General features: G+C 38.8%; 1 protein-coding gene across 1 annotated transcript in view; it reads left to right on the top strand.

Moving 5' to 3' along the window:
• Positions 1 to 22,549, top strand: part of CUNH20orf194 (chromosome unknown C20orf194 homolog) — an 84,248-nt gene that overhangs the window by 55,826 nt on the left and 5,873 nt on the right. The window contains exons 25-33 of the mRNA XM_026648120.1: positions 1,341 to 1,466; positions 3,887 to 3,924; positions 10,258 to 10,393; positions 11,259 to 11,345; positions 12,571 to 12,677; positions 13,420 to 13,494; positions 13,680 to 13,882; positions 16,680 to 16,745; positions 19,949 to 20,042. Coding sequence (XP_026503905.1) covers positions 1,341 to 1,466; positions 3,887 to 3,924; positions 10,258 to 10,393; positions 11,259 to 11,345; positions 12,571 to 12,677; positions 13,420 to 13,494; positions 13,680 to 13,882; positions 16,680 to 16,745; positions 19,949 to 20,042 — 932 coding nt within the window. The remainder of the gene's footprint in view (positions 1 to 1,340; positions 1,467 to 3,886; positions 3,925 to 10,257; positions 10,394 to 11,258; positions 11,346 to 12,570; positions 12,678 to 13,419; positions 13,495 to 13,679; positions 13,883 to 16,679; positions 16,746 to 19,948; positions 20,043 to 22,549) is intronic.

Raw genomic sequence — 22,549 nt, 5'->3', positions numbered from 1 at the left:
TAGCGTAATTAAGTCTTGTCCACCTTGTTGCTGCCAAGAGTGTAACAGTAATTTGTCTTCGCTGAGAAATGTTCTAATCCTTTAAAGAAATGTGTGCTTCATTTGGATTTAATATGTATGATTACTCAGCATTCCCATCAGATAACTTACACGTATGATTAAAGTGAAACCGTTTTTTCCATTTTGATTTAGAAGTAAATATTCATTTCTAAATCAGATAATACAGTAGTGGGTACCATTATAGGAGTCTAGGTCATAGCATTTTGGCGTTTCAAGTGTACAATATTTGAAAAGGATACTGTTAGGTAAACTCATGTACATTGGTCACCACTAAACTCTTTACTATTTTGTTTTGTCTAGTTTCCATTATTGGAAATACTAAGATAGCGTTCATTGTAAAGATTCTCATGCTGATTGTTTTGTAGTTTAAGAAAACTAATTATTTCTTAATATATGCCTATAAATTACATTGGTGCCAAATTCTTAACTGTTACTAATATATTTTATGGTGTTTTGGCTGTGCTCACTGTTTGCTTTTCATCATTGATAGTAAAATAGAATAGTTAGGTGAACTTTGCTTTATACCATAGGTAAATTCTCTGGGTTTAGGTTTAAATTTCTAAAACCACATCTCACCAAAAGTCTGAAGCTGAATCTATGCTAGAGAATTCTAAAAAGTTTGCAGCGTGGGCTGGTAGATCTTAGACTTCCCACATTTTGTTGGGAGCTGAACTCTGGGCGTCGACTGGTACAGAGAAACCCAATTATTAATATAATTTGAGGACTTTATTTTTAATGCCAGTAAAATAAAGGATGAGATAATTTGCCTAAAAGTAAATACTTTTCATAAACTCAATTTAGTCAATTTCATTTATTTTGTTCTCATGCACTAGTACAACGTTGAGTTACAAACACAGCGGAGGAATATTTCAATTCAAGTGGAATGTTGAAGTTGGAATTCTTTTTAAAGAAATGTCAGAGAAACATTTCTGTTGACATTGGGTTTTGTACTTCCTTTCTTTACAAAACCTACCATTTGGACTTAAATAAAATTTATTGCGTTCCTCTAAGTCTTCAGTTAACATGCACATCATATGCAGAAGGCATAATGTGAATTTCTTCCTATCTTGTTGTTTCTGTGCCTCTTGAAAGCAGAAGTTTACACTTATTCAGTATTATGTTTTCTTTGTGTAAGTCAATGTCTGAATGCCTAAATTTCTTGCATACTGAATTGTGTAACAAACATTTTCTGAGAACTCTAGTAATTTCTTCTGATTAGTTGTTGACATGGTTCTTGTATTTCTGTCACTTCACACTTCTTCACTTTGTTCTCTTTGCAGATATACAGATGTTATTGATGTTGTACAGGCACTGGAGACTCACCCTGACCCTGATGTGAAGTCCTCTTTCATCATAGGAACAATTTCTACTTGCGTAGAACCACTTAGCTGCTATATGGAACATAGGTACATTTTAAAATCTGAATTGTTTTGTGTATTGTTTGTGTATATATAGTTGGGTCTGTTCTATCATCTTGTGAGACTGATGCGACCATATTATGCTGTGTTGCTTGTGCACAGCTGTGCTGGCTTATTGTGTTGTAACTTCACAAAATGTTCTCGTTTTGAGTTTATATCATTTTAACAGAGCTTTTAAATGCAGCTTGACTTATACCTTTAATGTGGGATTGTCATCCACTAGAAAAGCAAAATTTTGTTCTCAAAAGGTTTAACTTGGGAAAAAAAATTAATGTTGGCATCTGTGGATTATGTAGGAACAAACAAAAAGAGAAACAGATTATAGTTGTTGATCTTTACAAAGCACATAAATCATTGCAGTGATTCTTCAGTGAAACTTCCTTATCCTTCATATTGCCAGATAATAAGAAACTTTTATTTCAGTTTGGGTACCTGATTAAGAAAACAAAAAGTAATAATTAAAGTCAGCTATCAAATGAAGTCACTACACATTCAAGATGTGAATTTTCTTGGTTCTCGGTTTCAAATTTTACAGAATATAGTGACAAAAGATGGGAGAGGAAATTCTGGAAGTTAGTTGCACTTCTTAGATTATTTTTAAAAAATTGGCACGCAGCCAAACAACTAATACTTTAAATAGCAAAATACACTTCATAAACTGTTCCCATGTGCCCAACCCAAACTGTAGAGATGACAAAATCTTGATACTTTGTTAAAATGCTTTTCAAGGGATGTAGAACAGAGCTGATTTTAAGACTTTGTGGTCCTAGATATAAACGCTACACACCATTTTTACAGCTATTTATGATCTCAATAAGCAGATGGGTTGATTCTAACACATGAATTCTGTCTCTTTGAGTAAATACCAAGTGCCTCCACCATAATCTTTCAATTTGACGTAGATGATGTTAACCACAAATGAAGGTTATTACTATAAATGTTTCATTAGGCGTATGATGAAAGAATTGCAGGTTATCTCCTGAAGTGAAGTAGCTGTTGATGGCAAAGACATAGCCCATGTAGTGTCTATTTCTGTCTCACTTTGAAGCTTCCTTCTGTGAGAGCTTGCAAAAGTACATAATCTGGCAGACCTAAAATGGCTTTATGCTGCAATCAGTCTTTCTGAGTTATGGAAGTTTTGAGGGTTCCAGAAGAGTAGATTGTGTCTTGCTGTCCGATTTGAACCTTTTATATTTACAAAAAGAACCTCTGTTCTCCAAAGTTTAATTACTGTAGGTATCCAATTAATTCAGGCTCTAGGGCCAAGTCATCTACAGTGCCTGATAATGGAGGGCTTTCTTTTGTTCCAGAATATTACCCCTTTACTTGAGCTCGTTACAGGTTTGATAAAGTTGATAAATGGTGTCACTGCTGTGATTGTTGATATAATGCCAGAAGTACATATGGTACCGTTGCAAAGGCTAAAATAGACCAAATACGAATTCTGCCCTAAAAAGCATGTGTGTTCTAAAGGTACAACCCAGAAGTACAACAATAACTCATGTTTAACACTGTACCTTTTCAAAGTATATACCAATCTTTTACTAATTAACGCTGTGTAATACCAGATAGACCAAACAGACTGAAAATAGTCCCTGAAACAAGAAAGCTCCATAAAATAGATTTGTTTTCCAAAAGTGCTTAGAGGCAGGGAGAGCACTTAGTAAACATGACTTGGAAGGCTATTCCAGGCCAGGGGATAGCATAAAAGAAGGCTTGAAGTTGGGACAGGGTGGTGATGCCATGTTAAGTCTAATAATAGGCATTGTTCAAACGATTGGGAGTCTTCAAACTTGACACAAGGATTATGCTTGTGTTAGGGCTCGATTTAGATTATCGATTAAATGTTTGATACCCAGGCTCAATCAGTTTATTAATGAAAGATAAATCAGTGCTATACAGAAAAGGTTAATACTTCATTCAATCCTGGGAGCAGGTTTGCAACTGACACTTGCTGTTCCAAAGTGATTATAAAAATTACCTGCTTTTATATATTAGCTATTTACCACAAACGGCAATACCTAATTATTACAGGCCTTTCTTATCTGACCTAGTTTCTTCTTCCTGTTTTTCAGGATATAGACACCTACCCCAATTACTTCTAGCACCTTATCTAGTTAAAGACACCTGTATTCATTAATCCAATTATCCTAGCACATGTTTTGTATTTGGCATCACTTCTGAAAGGTTCTGCATACGAAACAAGGGTTACATGTGGTTCAGTTGCTAATAAGCTTTCACAGTGAAGCTTCTGGGAAATGAAAAGCATGCTGGAATTTGGTTCATAGTTAGTATAAATGCAAAGAATAGAAGCCTTCTAGAAATAGATAGTATTGGGTAACTGTTGGTAGAGAGCATTCGTTCGTACCGTGATTTTTAACGTTAAGATTTCTTCTTTTGTTTTCCAGATTCCTTTTTCCTAAATTCCTGGATCAGTGTTCACAAGGTAAATAACTTTGTTTCTTTGGGAAATGATGCAGAACAAAACCTGTCAATACCCAGGCTTTAAACGTTGCATAGACCAGTGATTTCTGACTTTTTCAGCCTGAGGGCCAAACATGTATTTTGCAAAACAGTCAAGAGGCCAGTATCAATACTTTGAGGTACATTCTTTGTCCTGCATAGCTGCCTTCGATGCCTCTCTCCCCCCACCAGATAGCTTGGGAGGGAGGAATGGCTGGAGTATAAGGCATTTCAACTATCCGCAGATGGAGTGTGGTCCCTAGGGGGCTGTTGTCAGCTGGCACAATGTAGAGCTGCTGCCTGGCTCCTGTAAGCTGGGCTCTGACAGAGAATCAGCAAGCTAAAACTAACTGTTAGTTCTTGGTTTCTAAGAACTGAGTAAAAATGTGTACAATATGAATATTGACTTATGAAAGTCATCTGCATAAAGGTAAGTATTGAAATTTCATTAAAACCTACAACAATTACTACTTTTTCTTACTACTGAAAGAGCTTGTGAAAGTAGATTGTTGTCCAGTAGCTGTAGCTAAATAAGAAATACTCTGCTTTAATACAGTATTAGCGTTTGGTTCTACTCTGAAAAGTGATTAAAAATGGCACCACGTTCAGAAGATCTGTTTTGTGGCTGTGTTCCGTCACATCTGCTTGCTTTGAAACAAAAACACGTGTTTACTATTTTCTCTGGTCACAATGGGAAGTCAGAACAGCTGTGGGTATGACCTGGGTTCTGTCCCTTCTCATGCCTCATCAAGCAAATTGTTATTTAAGTTCCAAATGGGAGATTTTTTTTGCCAGCCTGCAAATTCAACCTGAGATCTGAAAGTTAATCTCTGTTCTTGCAGATCATCAATGGTAGGAAAGATTCTGCAGCCCGTTTTCTGCCTTCAGTTACGCCTGTGCAGTTTTATTGTATTCACTGTATTAAACATCCTTCTGTCTGGCCTTGACATATGCAGTCTGCCCTATTCCCTTCACTGGCCCCCCTTCTCAGTTGCATCAAACACAAGCTGCTTGTCTTCACTTAAAAGGTCCTTTATGGTCAACTTATCTTTCCCCTACTTACCTCTCAGTTGCTGTTGATTTGTGGACACTCTGATCAGCCCATGATGCCAGCCTCCACTGCCTACTTGTTTAAATTCTCAAATAAGTACCTTCATGCTTTCTCCCGTGCTGCCTCTCCTGCTTGAGGCACTCTCTATAAACATCTGCCAAGCTACTTCATTATTCACTTTCAAATCCCTCCCCAAAGCTTTCCTTTGCCATGATACCTACAAAAACTTGACAGTGGTTAAGCTGCTGGTGTGCTGTGACCATTGCCTATCATCAGTATTGTTTGAAGTTCTCTGTGCTTGCTGTTCTATCCTTTAGCCTCTCAATCCCAATTTTATTATCTGACAATGTAGATGCTTCTCAAATTAGTCTAAGAACCTCTTAAGATAAAGATATTAGAAGGTCCAATTCTGACCTTTATAATACCTCCCGCCATAAGTAGTTCTACCTTAAATGGTTTGCTCTTGCAAGTACCTTCTATTTTGTCTCATGTTAATGTCCATGGCACAGGGGAAATACCTGAAATTGTTTATAAATTGGACTCGGGACATGAGGGAATTTTCAAGTTCAGCACTACAGCCTGGGAGTTACTAGGGATCTTGCACCCTGTGCTCCGCCATCCCTTGGGTGAGGTATTAGACAGAAGTTCCTTAAGTTGTAATTCCTCTTCAGTGTAATTCTGCTCAGAAATTAATGGTTCCTGTGGTACTTTAAGAAAAGAGAAGGGTGATGACACCAATATGCCAGCCAACATTCTTTCCCTTAATAAAATTGGTTCTGGTACCCAAGGCTTATTGGCGATAGAAGCTAGGATGTTATTTCTGATTCCCTTCAGAAGGCATTTGCAACAGCAGCAGCTAGTTCCAATTTAACTTGTAATTTGTCTCCATGCTGTACTTGTTCACTAGGTGTAAAAGGGCATCTTCTGTATTCAAATCCAGGAAGGTTCCTGTAAATGAAAATAGTAACTGTTGTTTAGCCCTAAGTCTGGGAGAACAGATAGCCTCATGATTTTAAAGAGGGAATTTCTCTTTATGGCAGCACCAGCTGAAGTCTGTTACTTTTCTCCAAGGTTAGACTCAAGGAAGTTAGGTGTCCCATTAGTATTTTTCCAGCTGTTATCCTCATGGCATCTTGTGGAACCGTCATGGAGTGGAATGCAAACTTGGTGTCTAAAAGAACCATTTTGAAAATAGAAAGGAAAAATATTTTCTATTTTTGTTTCTAAAAGTGACAATTGTCTGAAGTCTCAGCTCTAAAATGGTATGGACGAACATCGAGCTTGCCAGGAGGCTTAAATGTTCATTTTTCTTTAAGTCCAATTTTATTAAATTGGCTTTTTCCTTCCCTTTTATTTATTTCTTTTAAATTGGTTCTTGCGCTAACTGATCAAACTTGGCTTCTGTTCAATGATACCACCTGATCTTTAAAAATCTGAAGGAATCCTGCTATCTGTTGCCAGAGCAAGTGTCGTATTTAGCAAAATCGACCCCTGCAACGGTAGAGAGCTGCACTAGACCAGTAATTTCAGTGTTTTAAGAGTTCCTGAGTCACAGGAGTCCAAAGATTCAGATTCCTACCCCTACATCATCCTCCCCCCTGCGCCACACACACAGGTTGTCTGAGGTCCTAGGTAGTCTGGCAGTAAAGTTTCTTAGTGATTTAAATATTTTAAAAAATCATACCTAGGAGTTCCACTGTAATGGGGCTTTGAAAGGAGCAAGTGGGCTAATTCCACTAGATAAATCCTTGTCCACGTGAACTCTAGACTACAGAAGAAGCTACATTTGTATACACAGGCAGCATATGATAAAGTGAACTCTTTCTTCTTCTTTTGTATTATCGTAGTGCCTAGGAGCCCTTTCTATTGACTAGGACCCTCTGGTGTTAGGTGCTGCACAGACATTGCAGTCTCTGCCTCAAGAAGTGTGGACAAGCAATAACAGATGGATACTGACAGACGGGAGAATACAAGGAAACAATGAGATAATATTGGTCAGCATGGAGCTGCTGGGTCTTAGGACACCAGCAGCCTAATCACTGTCAAGTTTACATTTATAGTGAAAATGAAGATTTAGGGACCTGAGGATCCCTTTATTTCTCCTACTTTAATCTCCTGATTCTGAAAATGTTGCAGTATCAGTATTGCATCTGAAGATGATGATTTACTGCAGAGGTCATCAGCACCTTTTCTGAAAGGGATGCAGATGTGACTCAACTGACAGAAATGCAAAGGGATAGGACAGGTGTCAAATCCTGTTCTTCCCTCACCCAAAGATAGCGTAGACCACTGGCTCTCAACCTTTCCAGACAACTATACCACTTTCTGGAGTCTGATTTGTCTTGAGTAATCCCAAGTGACACCACTTAAAAACTACTTGCTTACAAAATCAGACATAAAAATACAAGCATCACAGCACACTATTACTGAAAAATTGCTTGCTTACTTATTTTTACCCTATAATTCTAAAATAAATCAATTGAAATATAAATATTGTATATACATTTCAGTGTATAGTATATAGAGCAGTATAAACAAGTCATTGTCAGTACAAACTAAAATTTCATACAGGCTTCGCTAGTGCTTTTTATGTAGCCTGTTGTAAAAGTAGGCAAATATCTAGATGAGTTGTTGTACCCCCTGGAAAACCTCTGTGTACCCCCAGGGGTATGTGTACCCCTGGTTGAGAACTACTGGCGTAGACTAGCACTGTCACTTGTACAGCGGGATGATAGATGTCTTTGAAATTTCTCATGGAAGTAAGCCTTTCCTTTGCTGCATCAAAAGTAGTAGTGATTCTTTGTCTTCAGAGCACTTCACAAGATTGAGCCTCAGAGCTTCATTGTGAGGGAGGTAAATATCCCCATTTTACAGATGGGGAAGCTGAGTTAGAGTGGCACAGTAAGTTGCTCAGGGCCATACAGTCAGTGAGAGAACTGAGATTAGAACTCCACAGTTCCAAGTCCGAATGAGTAGAATACGATACCTTTCACAGAGTAATGTTCTTTAAGTGATTGGTTTTGAAACCCTCCGTTTTATGTAGTGTAGGAGACTGTAACAATATCTCTGGACATTGATGCTGAACACTGGTTATGTATCACTTTCTGCCTTGTCCCTCCAAAACTCTTCCCACTAAAGACCACCCCTGCAAAGGGGTGAATATTTTAAGGTGGTGATTTTTTTTAACCGCTTGTAAGACCGGTGAGGAATATTGGTACTCAGTGTGTTTTGAGACTGGTATAACAAAGTATGAGCAGCATGATGCCGGCAGTAGCTTTGGTATTACTTAATTGCTGTTATCCAGTTATTGGTTGGCTTCTCTAAGGTGGAAATGCCTACCAGTGGTTACTCTCCATTTAAGAACAGAGGTTTTTCTCCTCTAAACTTCTCTTCTTTTTGACTATCAAACAACTGTATTCTGGTTGGACTGTACACTAAATATTCACAAACAAATGCTTGCTTATGTGCATAACTTTACACAGGTAAGTAAAGTTAAGCGCATACTGAAGTGTTTCTGGGATGGGAGCCCAAATTGGTATAATCTTATTTCCTAAATACGCTATTCCTTCTTTCTACCTGCAACCTGTTATGTCTTGTCTCTTTCAGGTTGTAAGATTGTTGGAGTTCAGGGACTTATTTTCTATATATTTGTATAATGCCTGACACAACTGACAACTCTTCCCTCTTTCCCCCCCCCCCCCCCAACCTCCTTGGCCCCTAGAAGATACTGCAATATAAATGTTTAATAATTCAGAATAATTAAATCTGTTGATTGTTCCGCGTAACTTGCTCAAAATGCTATCAGTTTTAGATTTTCTCATTTTTAATAAGCTTTCCTTATGGGGGTGAGATGCAAACAAATACAACTTACGGTCGATAAACTGAGTAGTCAGTTGCTTGACCATACTTTGATTCGTTATGAAATATATTCAAGAGGTGAAATAACCAGTCAGGTTTATTGCTCTAAGCCAATAATAATATCGCATAGGGAAAAGGTTCTATCTATGATACCAGCCTCCAGGAAACTCTCATGCAGCGACATTATATTCACTTTATACAGATGGAGTGCTCCCAAAGTTGCAAGTTTCAGCTGGTGTTAATTTTATGATGATTTTTTTTTAAACAGGTTACACAACTCTTTACGTGTCACTAAATTCCAACCCATTAGTTTGTCCCAGTTCCCTAACTAGTTATTCAGTTCCTTCTTTATCTTTGTTTTGGATATTAGCATTCCAGGTACTGATCTATGAAGGTACTTCACTAGCTTGTACTAAGACCTAGAACAAATTTATCTTGATTTTGACCAGTTTCCTATCTGCTTAGGCCAGATATTTACTTCAGTAAATTAAGTGTTATGGGATACTTAGCATAAAGTGAACGGGATTATGGTATAGGCCAGTTTAGGCTGTATCACTGTTAATATATTTGTGCTTGATGTTATTGGTGCTTAATGCAGGGGTGGGCAAACTTTTTGGCCCGAGGGCCACATCTGGGTATGGAAATTGCATGGCAGGCCACGAATGCTCATGAAATTGGGGGTTGGAGTGCGGGAGGGGCTGAGGGTTCCGGCTGGGGGTGCAGGCTCTGGGGTGGGGTTGGGGATGAGGGGTTGGGGGTGCAGGAGGATGCTCTGGGCTGGGACCAAGGGGTTCGGAGGGTGGGAGGGGGATCAGGGTAGGAGCGGGGGTCAGGGGTGCAGGCTCCAGGTGGCACTTAGCTCAAGCAAAGCAGCTCACGGAAGCAGCGGCATCTCCCCCCTGTGCCTCCTACACGGAGGCACAGCCAGGCGGCTTGGGGAACTGCCCCATCTGCAGGTGCCCCCCCTGCAGCTCCCATTGGCCATGGTTCCCAGCCAATGGGAGCTACGGAGCCCCTTGGCTGACCCTATGCATAGGAGCCAGAGGGGGGACATACCGCAGCTTCCGGGAGCTGCGCGGACCCACAGCACATGCGGAGTGGGGCAAGCCCCTGGCTGGAGTGCCAGAGCGGAGCAAGCCTCGGACCCCGCTCCCCAGTAGGAGCTCGAGGGCTGGATTAAAACGTCTGAAGGGCTCCCGGGCCATAGTTTGCCTACCCCTGGCTTAATGCATTCCTACATAAATACACTGCTCCATGTGTATATATATGCTAGCCAGCATATACTGATCAACGGTTACAACCTGGAAAAGTGTTTTTGCTATACCACTTAACCAGCATATGTTTATTATTGTTCTCCATCATTGTAGACCTTATTTGAGTGAACTGTTCCGCAATTTCCTCATGCAGGACTGGTGAGCAATGTGGTCTTCACAAGTCATACTACAGAGCAGAGACACCCACTCCTTGTACAACTTCAGAGCCTCATACGAGCAGCAAATCCTGCTGTTTCATTTATCTTGGCAGAAAATGGTCTTGTAACTAGGTAATACTAGCTTCCAGTTCTTTGATTTTCAAGTTGCTGTTGTAAAAATGGGAAACTCTCTTACAAGAAAAGCTGATCCTCTTTGACTTTCACCTATGAACAGAAAGTGGACTTAGTATGTAAACCAGAAAAATGCTTATTTTTCTTAGTCATTACTTCCCTGATAACAGGATACCTCATCTGTTCTTAGAATTTTGACATTTTAAGAATGTCATCTACACTTCAACCAGATGTTCTGATACAGCAGGATACACTAAGGATTTAAGTGTCAAAGGAATACATTAAATGGCCATAAGCTAGAAATAGTACAGTATGATTTAGGAAAAGTTAAGGTTTAAAATGGATGCATCTTTTTATTTGCAGAGTAATTTTCATGTTAGGTTTTTCTTTATACAGCAGTGCAGGTAAAATTCTCTTTCTACAGATTGTAGGTTTATATTAATATTTGTTCCGTTAGAGCTCAATTGTGCAACCTCTACACATATTGAGTAGCATGGATGAGTAAATCCACTCAACTTTAATGGGACCAAACTCAGTGAGTAAGTCCTACTCAGCATCAATAAAAGTTGAATTGAGGATCCTATAAAGTTCTTATAAGGGCTTTTTTGCTGTGTTATATATTTTATTTAGTATATTTACTTGTATTCTAGTTGCAAATAGAAAATTAGTTGAGTAGAGAACTCCTGGTTTTTTTTGTTTTGTCTGGAAAATTGAGAATATTTTAATGTACCATAAATAGTAAACATATAATTATTTTACTGCAATCTGACTAGCACATCCTAATTTATGTAAATAGTTGACAGATAAATGACCATTGTTACCATGTTCTGTAAATTAAAAATCTCAACCTTTTATCTTTCAATAGGAATGAGGATATTGAGCTAATTCTCTCTGAAAGCAGTTTTTCAAATCCTCAGATGATGAGAGCTCGCTATTTAATGTATCCTGGCTGGCAAGTATCTTAACTGAGAAATAATAAAAAAAAGCATTTTTTAATTAACATGAAGGATTTTAAAAGCCCCACTAGCTTATATTTTCAAGACAGTTCATACGTGTGGACCAATCACTTTGTAAATGTCTTTTTTTTAAGAGCTTGTGAGTAGTCGTTTTAGAGCCACTAGTGCCATCTTTTGCCTACTTCGGATCCTCTTCTGTTGCCTTTTAAATGGGTGGCAAAATTGCTATTAATTTCCGTGAGAGCAAGAGCTAGCCCTGTGAGAATAAGAGGAGTTAGGGCAGTACTGACTTGAAGTAAATTCAGTCTGACAGCTGTTCAGCCTAAATGAAATGATCTAGTGGTATTGTTTCAGTTACTAGCAGACAGTTATCCCCAGTGGAATATCCGCATTCTTGATTGGCAGCCTCGGCGGAGGCCAAGGACAGAAAATTCATGGAAACAGAACTCCGTTCTAACACCTAGTGATATCTTCTACAGTTCGGGCTTGCAACACATTGCTGGGGATGGTATGTTGTTGCTGCCGTCTGTGCTGTATCTGTGTGGCAAATAGAGGATTTCATTCTCCAGAACTGCCAACCTGGCACCAATCCCAAATCCTGACCAATTCAGTTTTCTAGTTACATTTAGAGCATTAGAGGCATAGTGTGCAGCACTTCAATCAACATACCCTGTCAGTCCAGAACAGCTTCTATTCTTCTTGTTCAGAATTAATTACACCTTGACTCCAAACTGGGTTTGAGAGAGGCTTCTTAAGTAAACCAGCATGGAGTTATGTAAGGGCAAGCCTTTTTGTAGATCACATATCACTCCAAAGGGAAGAGGATTGGGTTGGAGAAGAAACTGTTTCAAACCTCTTGACTCTGACATTCTCTCTCTTAATGTAGTGCACAGGGGAAAAAAGTGCTAACAGCAGGAACTTCATTGAAGTGGTTCCTGATATCAATCATGATACAAATTTACATATATAATTCTTACCTTGTTTACAGTTTGTATTTCTCTTACATGCAATGAATTTAGTTTTTCTCTTCGTGAAAGCTCCTCTGTTGTTAAAATAACTAATTCTTCATCTTTAGAAACTTGTTAGATAAAAAGCAGATAAAGCATGATAATAGAGCCTTACAGGAACTTTGATTGCTCACGTGAAGACTGGGGAAACGAAATCAAAAATATCTTTGGCAAATAAAGTTGATTTCCCTTTTTCTCTTTTTTTGTTAAAAAGGTATGATGGTAAGTTTGGAGCTGGTTCTGTCTTCCCACCAATGGTTCAGATCTGTGTGTGGTTTAGCCGTCCTCTGGAAAAAACACGATTTGTGACCAAATGTAAAGGTAAAAATGTTTTTTGGTGACTTTAAGATCTAAAATATTGTGGGTGTTTAGTTAATGTAGGGAGACCCTGTGCTATGCTAATCATGAATAATATGAATTTTTATTTAGAATGTGATTCCTCCTCTTTAAAGTACTTCCATATGCTATGTATTTTGACTTTCTTGTCTATTCTGGAAACTTTAAAAAGACTCATGACCTTGTTTAAATAAGTGTAATCTTTTAATATTAAATCTAACATTTAGTGCGTTTGAGGGTAATTATCCCATAGACTTTGATACTTAAAAGCTTTTTCTAAGTTGAAATAAACACTTTTCTGTTTTCTTGCGTTAAAGGATAGCTATCTTGTGACTATATACAATCATTCTTTGCAATGATTACAAAATTAGACTGCTGCTAGAGTGAATATGTGCTTTTAGAGCAGAAATGTCTTTCCGTCTGTCACTTTAAAAATTGTTTTTCTGAGAATCTTCTTTCTCTCCGCACTAAGAGTCAATTATGTGGGAGGGATACTTTTTTATTATAGTACCCTTCGAGCATATATCCTTTTCTCCCCCATAGGGAAGAGAAGTTACGAATAGTGTGGGCTTCAAGGGACATAGGATAGCAGATAGTATGAAGTGGGTTATTTAGAGATTGGGACTCTAACCTTCTACCGCTAGCCAAGGTGAACTATGCTGAATGAGCTGCACCAGGGAAGAGAAAAATAAGTTAAATAACCTGTTTTTGTTTTTATTTCATACAGCAATTAAGTCATCAATTAAGTCAAGTCCTTTTTCTGGAAACATATACCACATTTTGGGCAAAGTTAAGTTTTCAGGTAACTGTAGTGTACTTATTATGCATGGTCTTGAGATTACACTACTTGTTTTCACCTACTCCTAGAATACTAAAATATATCATTTGTAGTTGTTTGGTTCGTAAAGGAACCACACACATCTGTGCACATATGCTACCTGCTATATCAGCCCAGTGTATAAAGAAAATATCTTCTCTTTTTGGTAGATTCTGATAAGATGATAGAAGTCTGTCATAACACATCATCTAATTCATTAAGCCTTGTGCCTGTTCAGGAGGGGCCTACTCCTCCTGATTCAAGAAATGATAACCGAGATCGCAGCGGTCAGCAAGAGTGCTTCCTTGTGTTCATTGGCTGCTCTCTTAAGGAAGAGGATATAAAAGACTGGCTCAGGCAAACTGCAAAGCAGGTTTGTGGACACGCAACTGTTGGGATTTTTTTTCTGTGTTGCCTGGTTTAAAAATCCAAAGAGAAATTTGAGTGTTTTAATATTCTTATTGTTAAAGTAGACTGGTAACTGATTATAACTATGTCCTGCATAGCGCACACATGATTCTACCATTAGAAATGATCTTTTCAACAGGATGGCTGAAAAGGCTTATCAGTGCCACCTGTAATTCGAACTTTATTTTTAAAACATGTCACAGCATATTCACGGTGAGAACTCTTTGCTGCAGAATACTCCATAGCAAATTGAGTATGCGAGTATGTCCCGATAAACCCAAGAAGACTTGGACTGAGGGCTGGTCCACACTAACCCCCCAGTTCGAACTAAGATACGCAATTTCAGCTACGTGAATAACGTAGCTGAAGTCGAAGTATCTTAGTTCGAACTACAAGGTACTTACCGCGGGTCCACACGCAGCAGGCAGGCTCCCCCGTCGACTCCGCGTACTCCTCTCGCGGAGCAGGAGTACCGGTGTCGATGGCGAGCACTTCCGGGATCGATTTATCGCGTCTAGACAAGACACGATAAATTGATCCCAGAAGATCGATTGCTTACCGCCGAACCCGGAGGTAAGTATAGACGTACCCTGAGACATGGTTGTCCTTCATATGGGTGGGGTCCAGAGTAGCCTAAGCTCAGACAGACAATTCCAGTGTGTGGAATCTGCACTTGGGTGTAATGATAATGAGTAGCAGTGACCACTATAGTTAGTGTATAACTGTTTCCATTCCTCCCTCCTGTTCTCGATTGCTCAAATTTTGATCTTCTGGGCTTACATTTTCCAGGCTTGGTCTGTTCTTGACAGTGAAGATTTTTTTTAAAAAAAAGGTTTTGAGCAAAAACTATTCAGCTATTTTTCATCATGAGACAATTTTTTTGGTGGAAGGGGATGTGTTCTCTTCCCGTTTTTAAAACATTTTGCAAACTGCTGTGGAAAGAAAGTTTAAATATAGCATGGAACTAACCTGTGTTCAGGTGAAACCTGGTTTTGATTTACACTGCCTTGAAAATCATATGTTCAGGTTTTTTTGCTAAGTTTGTAAAGTGGGCTGTTAAGTAAGTCCAAAATGTGTATATGTGTGTGGCTAACATAGCACATGGTGAAGAGTAAAGGGTTGGGGGATGCACTTTGTAAGATGGGCAGGGGTGTCTTGTTTCTGAGGGTACGTCTTCACTACTCACTGGATCGGATCGGCGGGTAGTAATCGATCTATCGGGGATCGATTTATCGCGTCTCATCTAGACGCGATAAATCGATCCCCGAACGCGCTCCCGGTCAACTCCGGAACTCCACCAGAGTGAGAGGCGGAAGCAGAGTCGACGGGGAAGCCACGGCTGTCGATCCCGCGCCGTGAGGACCCGAGGTAAATCAATCTAAGATACATCGACTTCAGCTACACTATTCTCGTAGCTGAAGTTGCGTATCTTAGATTGATCCCTCCTCAGTGTAGAACAGCTCTGAGATATTATAGGGACTGCAATCAGTGCTCCTGTAGGCTTTTTAGATGCTGTGACCAGTCTGAGCTCCTGAGGAGTATGGGAAAAGATGTTGTTACGGTGCTTTCCAATCAAATAGTTCCAAAGTACTGGCGAGTGACTCTCTTTGAATTCTTTTTTTAAAGAAAACTCCATACAAAAACTGAGAACATGAAGTTTGCACAGTACAGCACTTGAGCCAGGAACTATTAAAATTATGGTTGCACACATTGCATTAACTCTAGCTCCTTGTCCATACACATTTTGGTACAATCTTTAATTAGATGGTCATGATTTCTCTGATGCAAAAAAAAATTGTAATATATTGTAACTATAAATTTGTATGTGTAGCATCTTGGAATGCAGCGTAGGCTGAGAAGTTGACACTGCTACTTCTATTCCTCCAGCATGGGGTGTGGTTTCTTTTCAAGTGGGAAATGTACATGCTGTATGTACACAAATGTTATTTCTAAATCATGCTGCTTCTTACATGCCAGCGGCATTTGTCCGTTCTGAGACTGAGTTCATGGAAGATTGGACGTTTTAAAAATAAGCAAATTTCTCCCAGGATGAAAAACACTCCCCTTTTTCAACTAACTCAGCAGTGATTGAGCTGAATTTATCAGACCTTGAAAATAAAAGCATAATCTTTGGACTGAGAACAAATATGAGAGATTTTAACTCAACCAGTAACGCTCTCAAAAATGTACAAACCTCTGTAAATGGGATTTATCATGAAAGTGCCTTCTCATCCCCTACAACATCAAAAGTAGAGACTGATTCAGGGGTTTTAAATAATTTAGTATTTCAGTTTCTGCATATTGCCTAAAGAATTGAGGTATAGGCCTCTTTATTAAGTCTAAAAACTTGATTGCTCTGCCTCTTATGTGATTTTTGTGTTTTTTACAATAGCTTATTTAACTAGTTTAGTTAAAATACCTTCAGAATTTTTGTTCTATTCTGTTAACTAAACCACATTTATATAAGATTCTTGAGTTTTTTACACTTGTATTTGTAAAAATTGAATCTAGAGTGCCTTAAGTAAACAAGGCAATTCAATAACCGTGTCCACTTATTAGCATTCATATACATTTTTTAAAAATACCTTGTGTTAGGATTAACCACAATTATCTGGGATTACATATTGCTACCTTTTTCATATTTGTGGTAGTTGTACTTTTCTGGTTGCTTGCTTTTTGGGTGTTTTGGTACCTTAATTATAACATAATGTGATGTTGCCATGAGCATTAAAAGCATTATTGGTATCTGAATCTATGTATAGAAACCTCAGAGGAAAGCCCTGAAAACCAGAGGAATGCTGACTCTGCAGGAGATCAAAAACATTCATGTAAGTACAAGCCATTAGCATCAAGGCTTCGTTTTGACCCTCACTTCCTTAAGTACCCATGTATATGATAGAAGACTATAGCAAGAACTGTGTTCTAAGTTTCTGACTTGATGCATGCAAAACTATTTTTCCTGATGCTGTTAAGCTTCCAGATAAGTGGTGGGAGTGCTGTGTAATTGCATTAGTTTCCAAATAACCCAATTCCATAATAGAGTTTTGGAAGTGGGAGCATGGGGCTATCACATCATAGCAATAATCACATTTTCAGAATAATGATGAATGTATTTCCATTAATTCTTGGTAGCTATATAGATACATACTGTTTGTTCATCTCCGCTGTCCTCTGCGTGTGAGAGGCAAAAATAAACTCATTGAAGATCGTTCTTTCTGTGGACACTCTATTAGAGTGCCCTTGCAGCTGCTACTGTTAAGCTGTCAGTTGCTGGTCTTCCTGCTGGTACAGCCTGTTTTTAGACAAACCAGGAGTATTTACAAGTTACTCTGTGGCTTCCTGTTGGAATAGAAGGTGATTAAACACTAAAACCTCCTGTATGAAATGTGGAGTTTGTCAGGGAAGCATCTGGTCATGTCACAGGACTGGAAAAAGATCCTTATAATCATAAGCACTTAGTGCCTCAATCTTAGATGTTTGCTCTTTAGTATATATCTTGAAGTGGTAATGCATCTGGAATAGAACCATATATCTCTGGTCAATAACAAGCAGGAAAGAAAATGGATTTAAGGATCTGATATGGGAAACTAATAGTACTTGTATTTACATGGCAAGCTACTCAGCATTTTTGAGCCTATACTCTTCTTGCGTTTTAATGAAAGTTTATTTTGATTATCTGTCCTCACAACAAATATATGGATAGTTGCAGGAGATCTTTGTGGAGAGTCAGTTTGGGAAATGGCACAGGGTGCAAAGCTGTTAAAGGGACAGCCTAATGACTACGTGCAACTTATTTCAAAATATATCAGTTTTAAATTGAATTAAACAAATGTTTGATAAAAGCTTCATGTTACCCAGGTCTGTATATGTTTCAAAATTAGTTTGAAATGCAGTGAAGTCTATGCAACAGGCTGCCTTAGGAAACCTGTCATAAGAGACCATCCAAAAGCAACCCCAAAACTACCTTTATTATAAGGTCACCTCCATGAAGCAACCTGTTTCTTAGTTCTTTAAGTAGTTAAGACATATTTTAATGTATTTTTAAAGCATTCTCTGTTCTGCATATAAGGACAATTACAATACATTATACTACCATGACTCAGTGACTCCACTCCTCACCCCGCTTTTGTTGCTTAAGGAATTAGTGCTCATGCCACCATTCTCTTAAATAGAATGAGGACTGATGTACAGAGTGCACAGAGTATTTATACAATGAGTGTTCCCTCATTTCCTAGGCAATCGTGGAGATACAGTCCGAGATGTTCAGATATTACGGGGACAGGAGTGATGTAAGCACCTTGGCTGTTAGATCTAGATTCTCAATTAATAAAGGATTAGAGGGTAATGTAATTGATGCAAATCAACATGGGTTTATGAAAAATAGGTTCTGTCTAACTTGATCTCTTGTTTGAGATTACAAGTTTGATTGAGAAAGATCATAGTGTTGACATAATATACTGAGACTTCTGTAAGGCTTTGACAGACATGACATTTCGATTAAAAACCTAGAAGGACCTAGAACTAACATGGCATATATTAAATGGATTAAAAGCTGGCTAACTGTCAGGTCTCAATGTAATTGTAAATGGGGAAAAGTGATCCAGCAGATATGGTTCCAGGGAGGTGCCGCAGGGATCAGTTCTTGGCTCTATTTTATTAGTGATGTGGAAGAAAACATGGGCATCACTGATAAAGTTTGCAGATGATACAGATTTGGGGTAGTGGTAAATAATGAAGAGGACAGGGAACTGATATGGAGCGATCTGGATTGCTTGGTAAACTGGGCACAAGCAAACAATATGCATTTTAATATGGCTAAATGTAAATATATACATCAAGGAACAAAGAATGTAGGCCATACTTACACAATGGGGGACTCTACACTGGGAAACAGTAACTCAGAAAAAGATGTAGGGGTCATAGTGGATAATCAGCTGAACATGTGCTCCCAATGTGATGTGGCCAAAAGAGCTGATGTGATGCTGGGATATATAAATAGGGGAATCTCAAGTGGGAGTAAAGAGGTTATTTTACCTCTGTATTTGGCACTGGTACAACTGTGTTTGGTGTTTGCAGTTTTGGTGTCCACAATACAGAAGGTTGTAGATAATTTTGGAGAGGGTTCAAAGAAGAGCCACAAGAATGATTCAAGGATTAAAAAATGTTTTATAGTGATAGACGCAAAGAGCTCAATCTATTTAGCTTAACAAAGAGACAGTTATGGGTGACTTCAGTACAATCTATAAGTATCTACATGGGGAACAAATTTAATAGGGTCTTGAATCTAGCAGAGAAACGTGTACATTGATCCAATGGCTGGAAGATTTACCAAGGCTCATGATGGATTCTCCATCACTGACGATTTTTAAATCGATTGGATGATTTTCTAAAATATGTGCACTAGGAATAATTTTGGGGAAGTTTTGTGGCCTGTTATACACAAGGTCAGACTAGACGATCCCAGTGGTCCCTTCTGGCCTTGGAAACTATTAATCTATTCTGGATTGAGATGAACAGGGCCAGTCCGTGTCTCTTGAGTGGTTTGTCTGGAGACCCAAGAAGATAGCCCTGTATCAGTTAACATTCACGGCTTGTTCAGACTAGGATAAAAGGCATGTTTTTAAATTATATTAGCTAGAATAGGGTAGGGCTAACTTGCCCTTTCCAAACTAGCGTTGCATTGTTTCGGCTAACAAGTTTTCAGAGTATACCATTTATCCTAGTCTAGACATGCCCTTAGGGTCCTCTTTTACAACCAAGAGGACAATAAATGTTTTGGGTTTTTTTCCCTCAATTTTCCTAGTAGAAAATTAAATTACAAGGTAACAGCTAAAGATACTGCAATCACGTTAGTATTTAAGCCTGTTTTGCAAATGTCTACCTCATTTAAACAAAAGGTCAAGCACTTTTGTACTGGGTTGGTAAGTTTCTGAACAGAGGCATCCCCCTTCTGTTTAACTGCATAGATTTACATACCCATGTTTTAGACTGCCTACATGTCTAATGGTACAGTATTTGCCTTTGAATGCAGATGAAGCGCCACTTGGATCCACTTCCAGCTGGTTACTTTTACAATGGAACTCAGTTTGTGAATTTCTTTGGGGACAAGATGGATTACCATCCACGTATCCTTTAATATGTATTTAAATTCATGAGTATTTTTGTAGAAAGTATGCTGCAGATTTAGACAAAGCTGACATATGGAATATTGAGGCAGAGCATTATCCTTAAAAGAGCCAACTGACTAGCTGGTGATCATGCATAGTGAAAGATTTTGATGTTTTGAATCAGCATATGACCATTTGCCGTATCAGGCTTTAACATTAATAGATCACTCCTACAGTCACAGTGTAAGAAGCTGAATTGAACAAACCATAGGTCATTAGATCATATAGAAAATCAAGTACAGTATAATCCTGATTTTTTCAAAAACCCTGTTATCTGAATCCCTTCTGTCTCCGTGCTCTGCATTAGGATAATGTGGAGGTTCAGATGATAGAGCAGAGACCCCCGGCCCTGGTGGAGGCCACCCTGTTGCTGAATGGCCTTTGCAGCAGCTCAGGAAGCCTTGTGCAGCCCTCCTGTCATGGGACTGAGTGAGTGGAGCCATGACAGCAGAGCTGCAAGGGCCCCTGCACTGCTGCAGGGCTGGTGACACCTGATCCCTGCATGTGCAAGGTCCTGGTGGGGCAGATGGAAGCAATGCCCAGAAGTCTCCACTTTGCCCCATCAGGGCCGCAGCCTTCCTCTCCTCCCCTCCCCACTCCCCACCCCTTGCGCTTGCAACAATCAAGAGGGTAGTCCTGGTGTCATGGGAGTGAGTGAGCCTGGCCGTGAGCTACAGAGGGCTCCCTGCACTGCCACTCCTGCCCTCTCAATTATCCAAACTCCTGATTATCCAAACAAAATCTGTGTCCTCTGTGGTTTTCAGATAATCGGAAGCATACTATCTCCCCCCTCCCCCCCAAAAAATCTCAATTTAAACCAAATAATCCCTTAACTACCTTTCAATATAATGTGTCACAAAAAGAATGTATACTTGGAGAAACCCCCCAAAAAAGACAGCAAGATCTCTGGCTACAAAAATATCTCATTCTTATTCCTTGGATGTTGAAGTTTCATTAATGTAAAAAACCTTCTAGCCTGATTGATGTGGAAAAACCTCACATGCATAGGAACTAATCACTGTATCTTCAGAGTGCGCACACAAATAAAATCAGAAGCATGTGCGTGATTACCCTCCCGTATTACTTGTGCATTAAAATATGGCTGCACTTGCTTCATTATTTAAAAACCCTTGCTTGGGTTCTGCACCCTTTACTTGATATCAGCAACCAGCTATGGCGAGCATACACTGAACTCTGAAATTAGCTATCTTTGTTTTCTTAGATCAACAGAATTGGTTCCTTGTCAGGACAAAATAAAATATACCAACATCCAAGGGGCTTTTTTTAGCTTTTCCTGAATCACACTGATTACTTTTTTACCTGAACTGGAGTATTGGATGGTTTCAGAGTAGTAGCCGTGTTAGTCTGTATCCGCAAAAAGAACAGGAGTACTTGTGGCACCTTAGAGACTAACAAATTTATTAGAGCATAAGCTTTCGTGGAGTATTGGATTTTCTCTCAATATTTGGCAATAACTCCAGAGTCATATTAACAGACCTCCACTGTACAATTCCTCATGTGTTTATCACATTTTCTAATATTTTTATCCTAAGATTCTCTCTAAACTATTATTTATTATTATTTATTTGTATTATTGTAGTGCCTAGAAACATTTGCATTAGGTGCTGAAGAAAGAGACCATCAGTCACAAACAACTTACCTCAAGTCTCCTTTTATGTTCTCAATTTCGTTTTTTATTTCTTGATCTTCAGTAACTGATTGATTGTAATTTACTTGGAAAGCTGCAGGTGGATACTTCAGTTCTTCTTTGAGCCAGAGGGCCCACTTGTCCTTCCACAACTTCTGTGGCACTTAATTTTAATTCTTAAATCATCAGACCTCTCTTCCCTTCTTGGATAAATTCCCTAACCATGGTCATTTTGGTAGAAAAGTTAAGGGAAAACAAAGCAGCACATATGCTAAACCTTGTTCATGAATATTAATCTTGATATTTCTGCTGGTGGGATTTTGTGACTTTTTTTTCTTATTGAAACCTACTTAATCAAATTCATGTACACCTCTACCTCGATATAACGCTGTCCTGGGGAGCCAAAAAATTTACCGTGTTATAGGTTAAACCACGTTCTATTGAACTTGTTTTACTGCGTTATATCCAAATTTGTGTTATATCGGGTTGCGTTATATGGGGGTAGAGGTGTAATTCTGGTATGCAAGACCAAATAATGGATGAGACTATCCCAAATAATGTACCACAGCATCAACCACCCTTTCACAGCCATTAAGACAGTCTAATAACAGGAATAATACCCTCTTTCTCATTTACTATCCCCTCCTAAATGCAATCCAGTACAAATGGAACATACTTCCAGGGTCTAGATACTGTGTGACAGGTCTACATTTTTTTTTTTGAGTAAATTTAAAAGCCAGATTGAAAAAGCAGCTGGTGATAGGAATCCTGATTTTTTTTTTTTTTTTTTTTTTTTTTTTTTTTTTTTTTTTTTTTT

This window comes from Terrapene carolina, unplaced genomic scaffold (genome assembly GCF_002925995.2).
Source record: "Terrapene carolina triunguis isolate 2854851 unplaced genomic scaffold, T_m_triunguis-2.0 Scaffold66, whole genome shotgun sequence".
Classification (NCBI taxonomy): Eukaryota; Metazoa; Chordata; order Testudines; family Emydidae; genus Terrapene; species Terrapene triunguis.
Note: the sequence above shows the minus strand (reverse complement) of the source record. Positions and strands in the feature narration are given on the sequence as shown.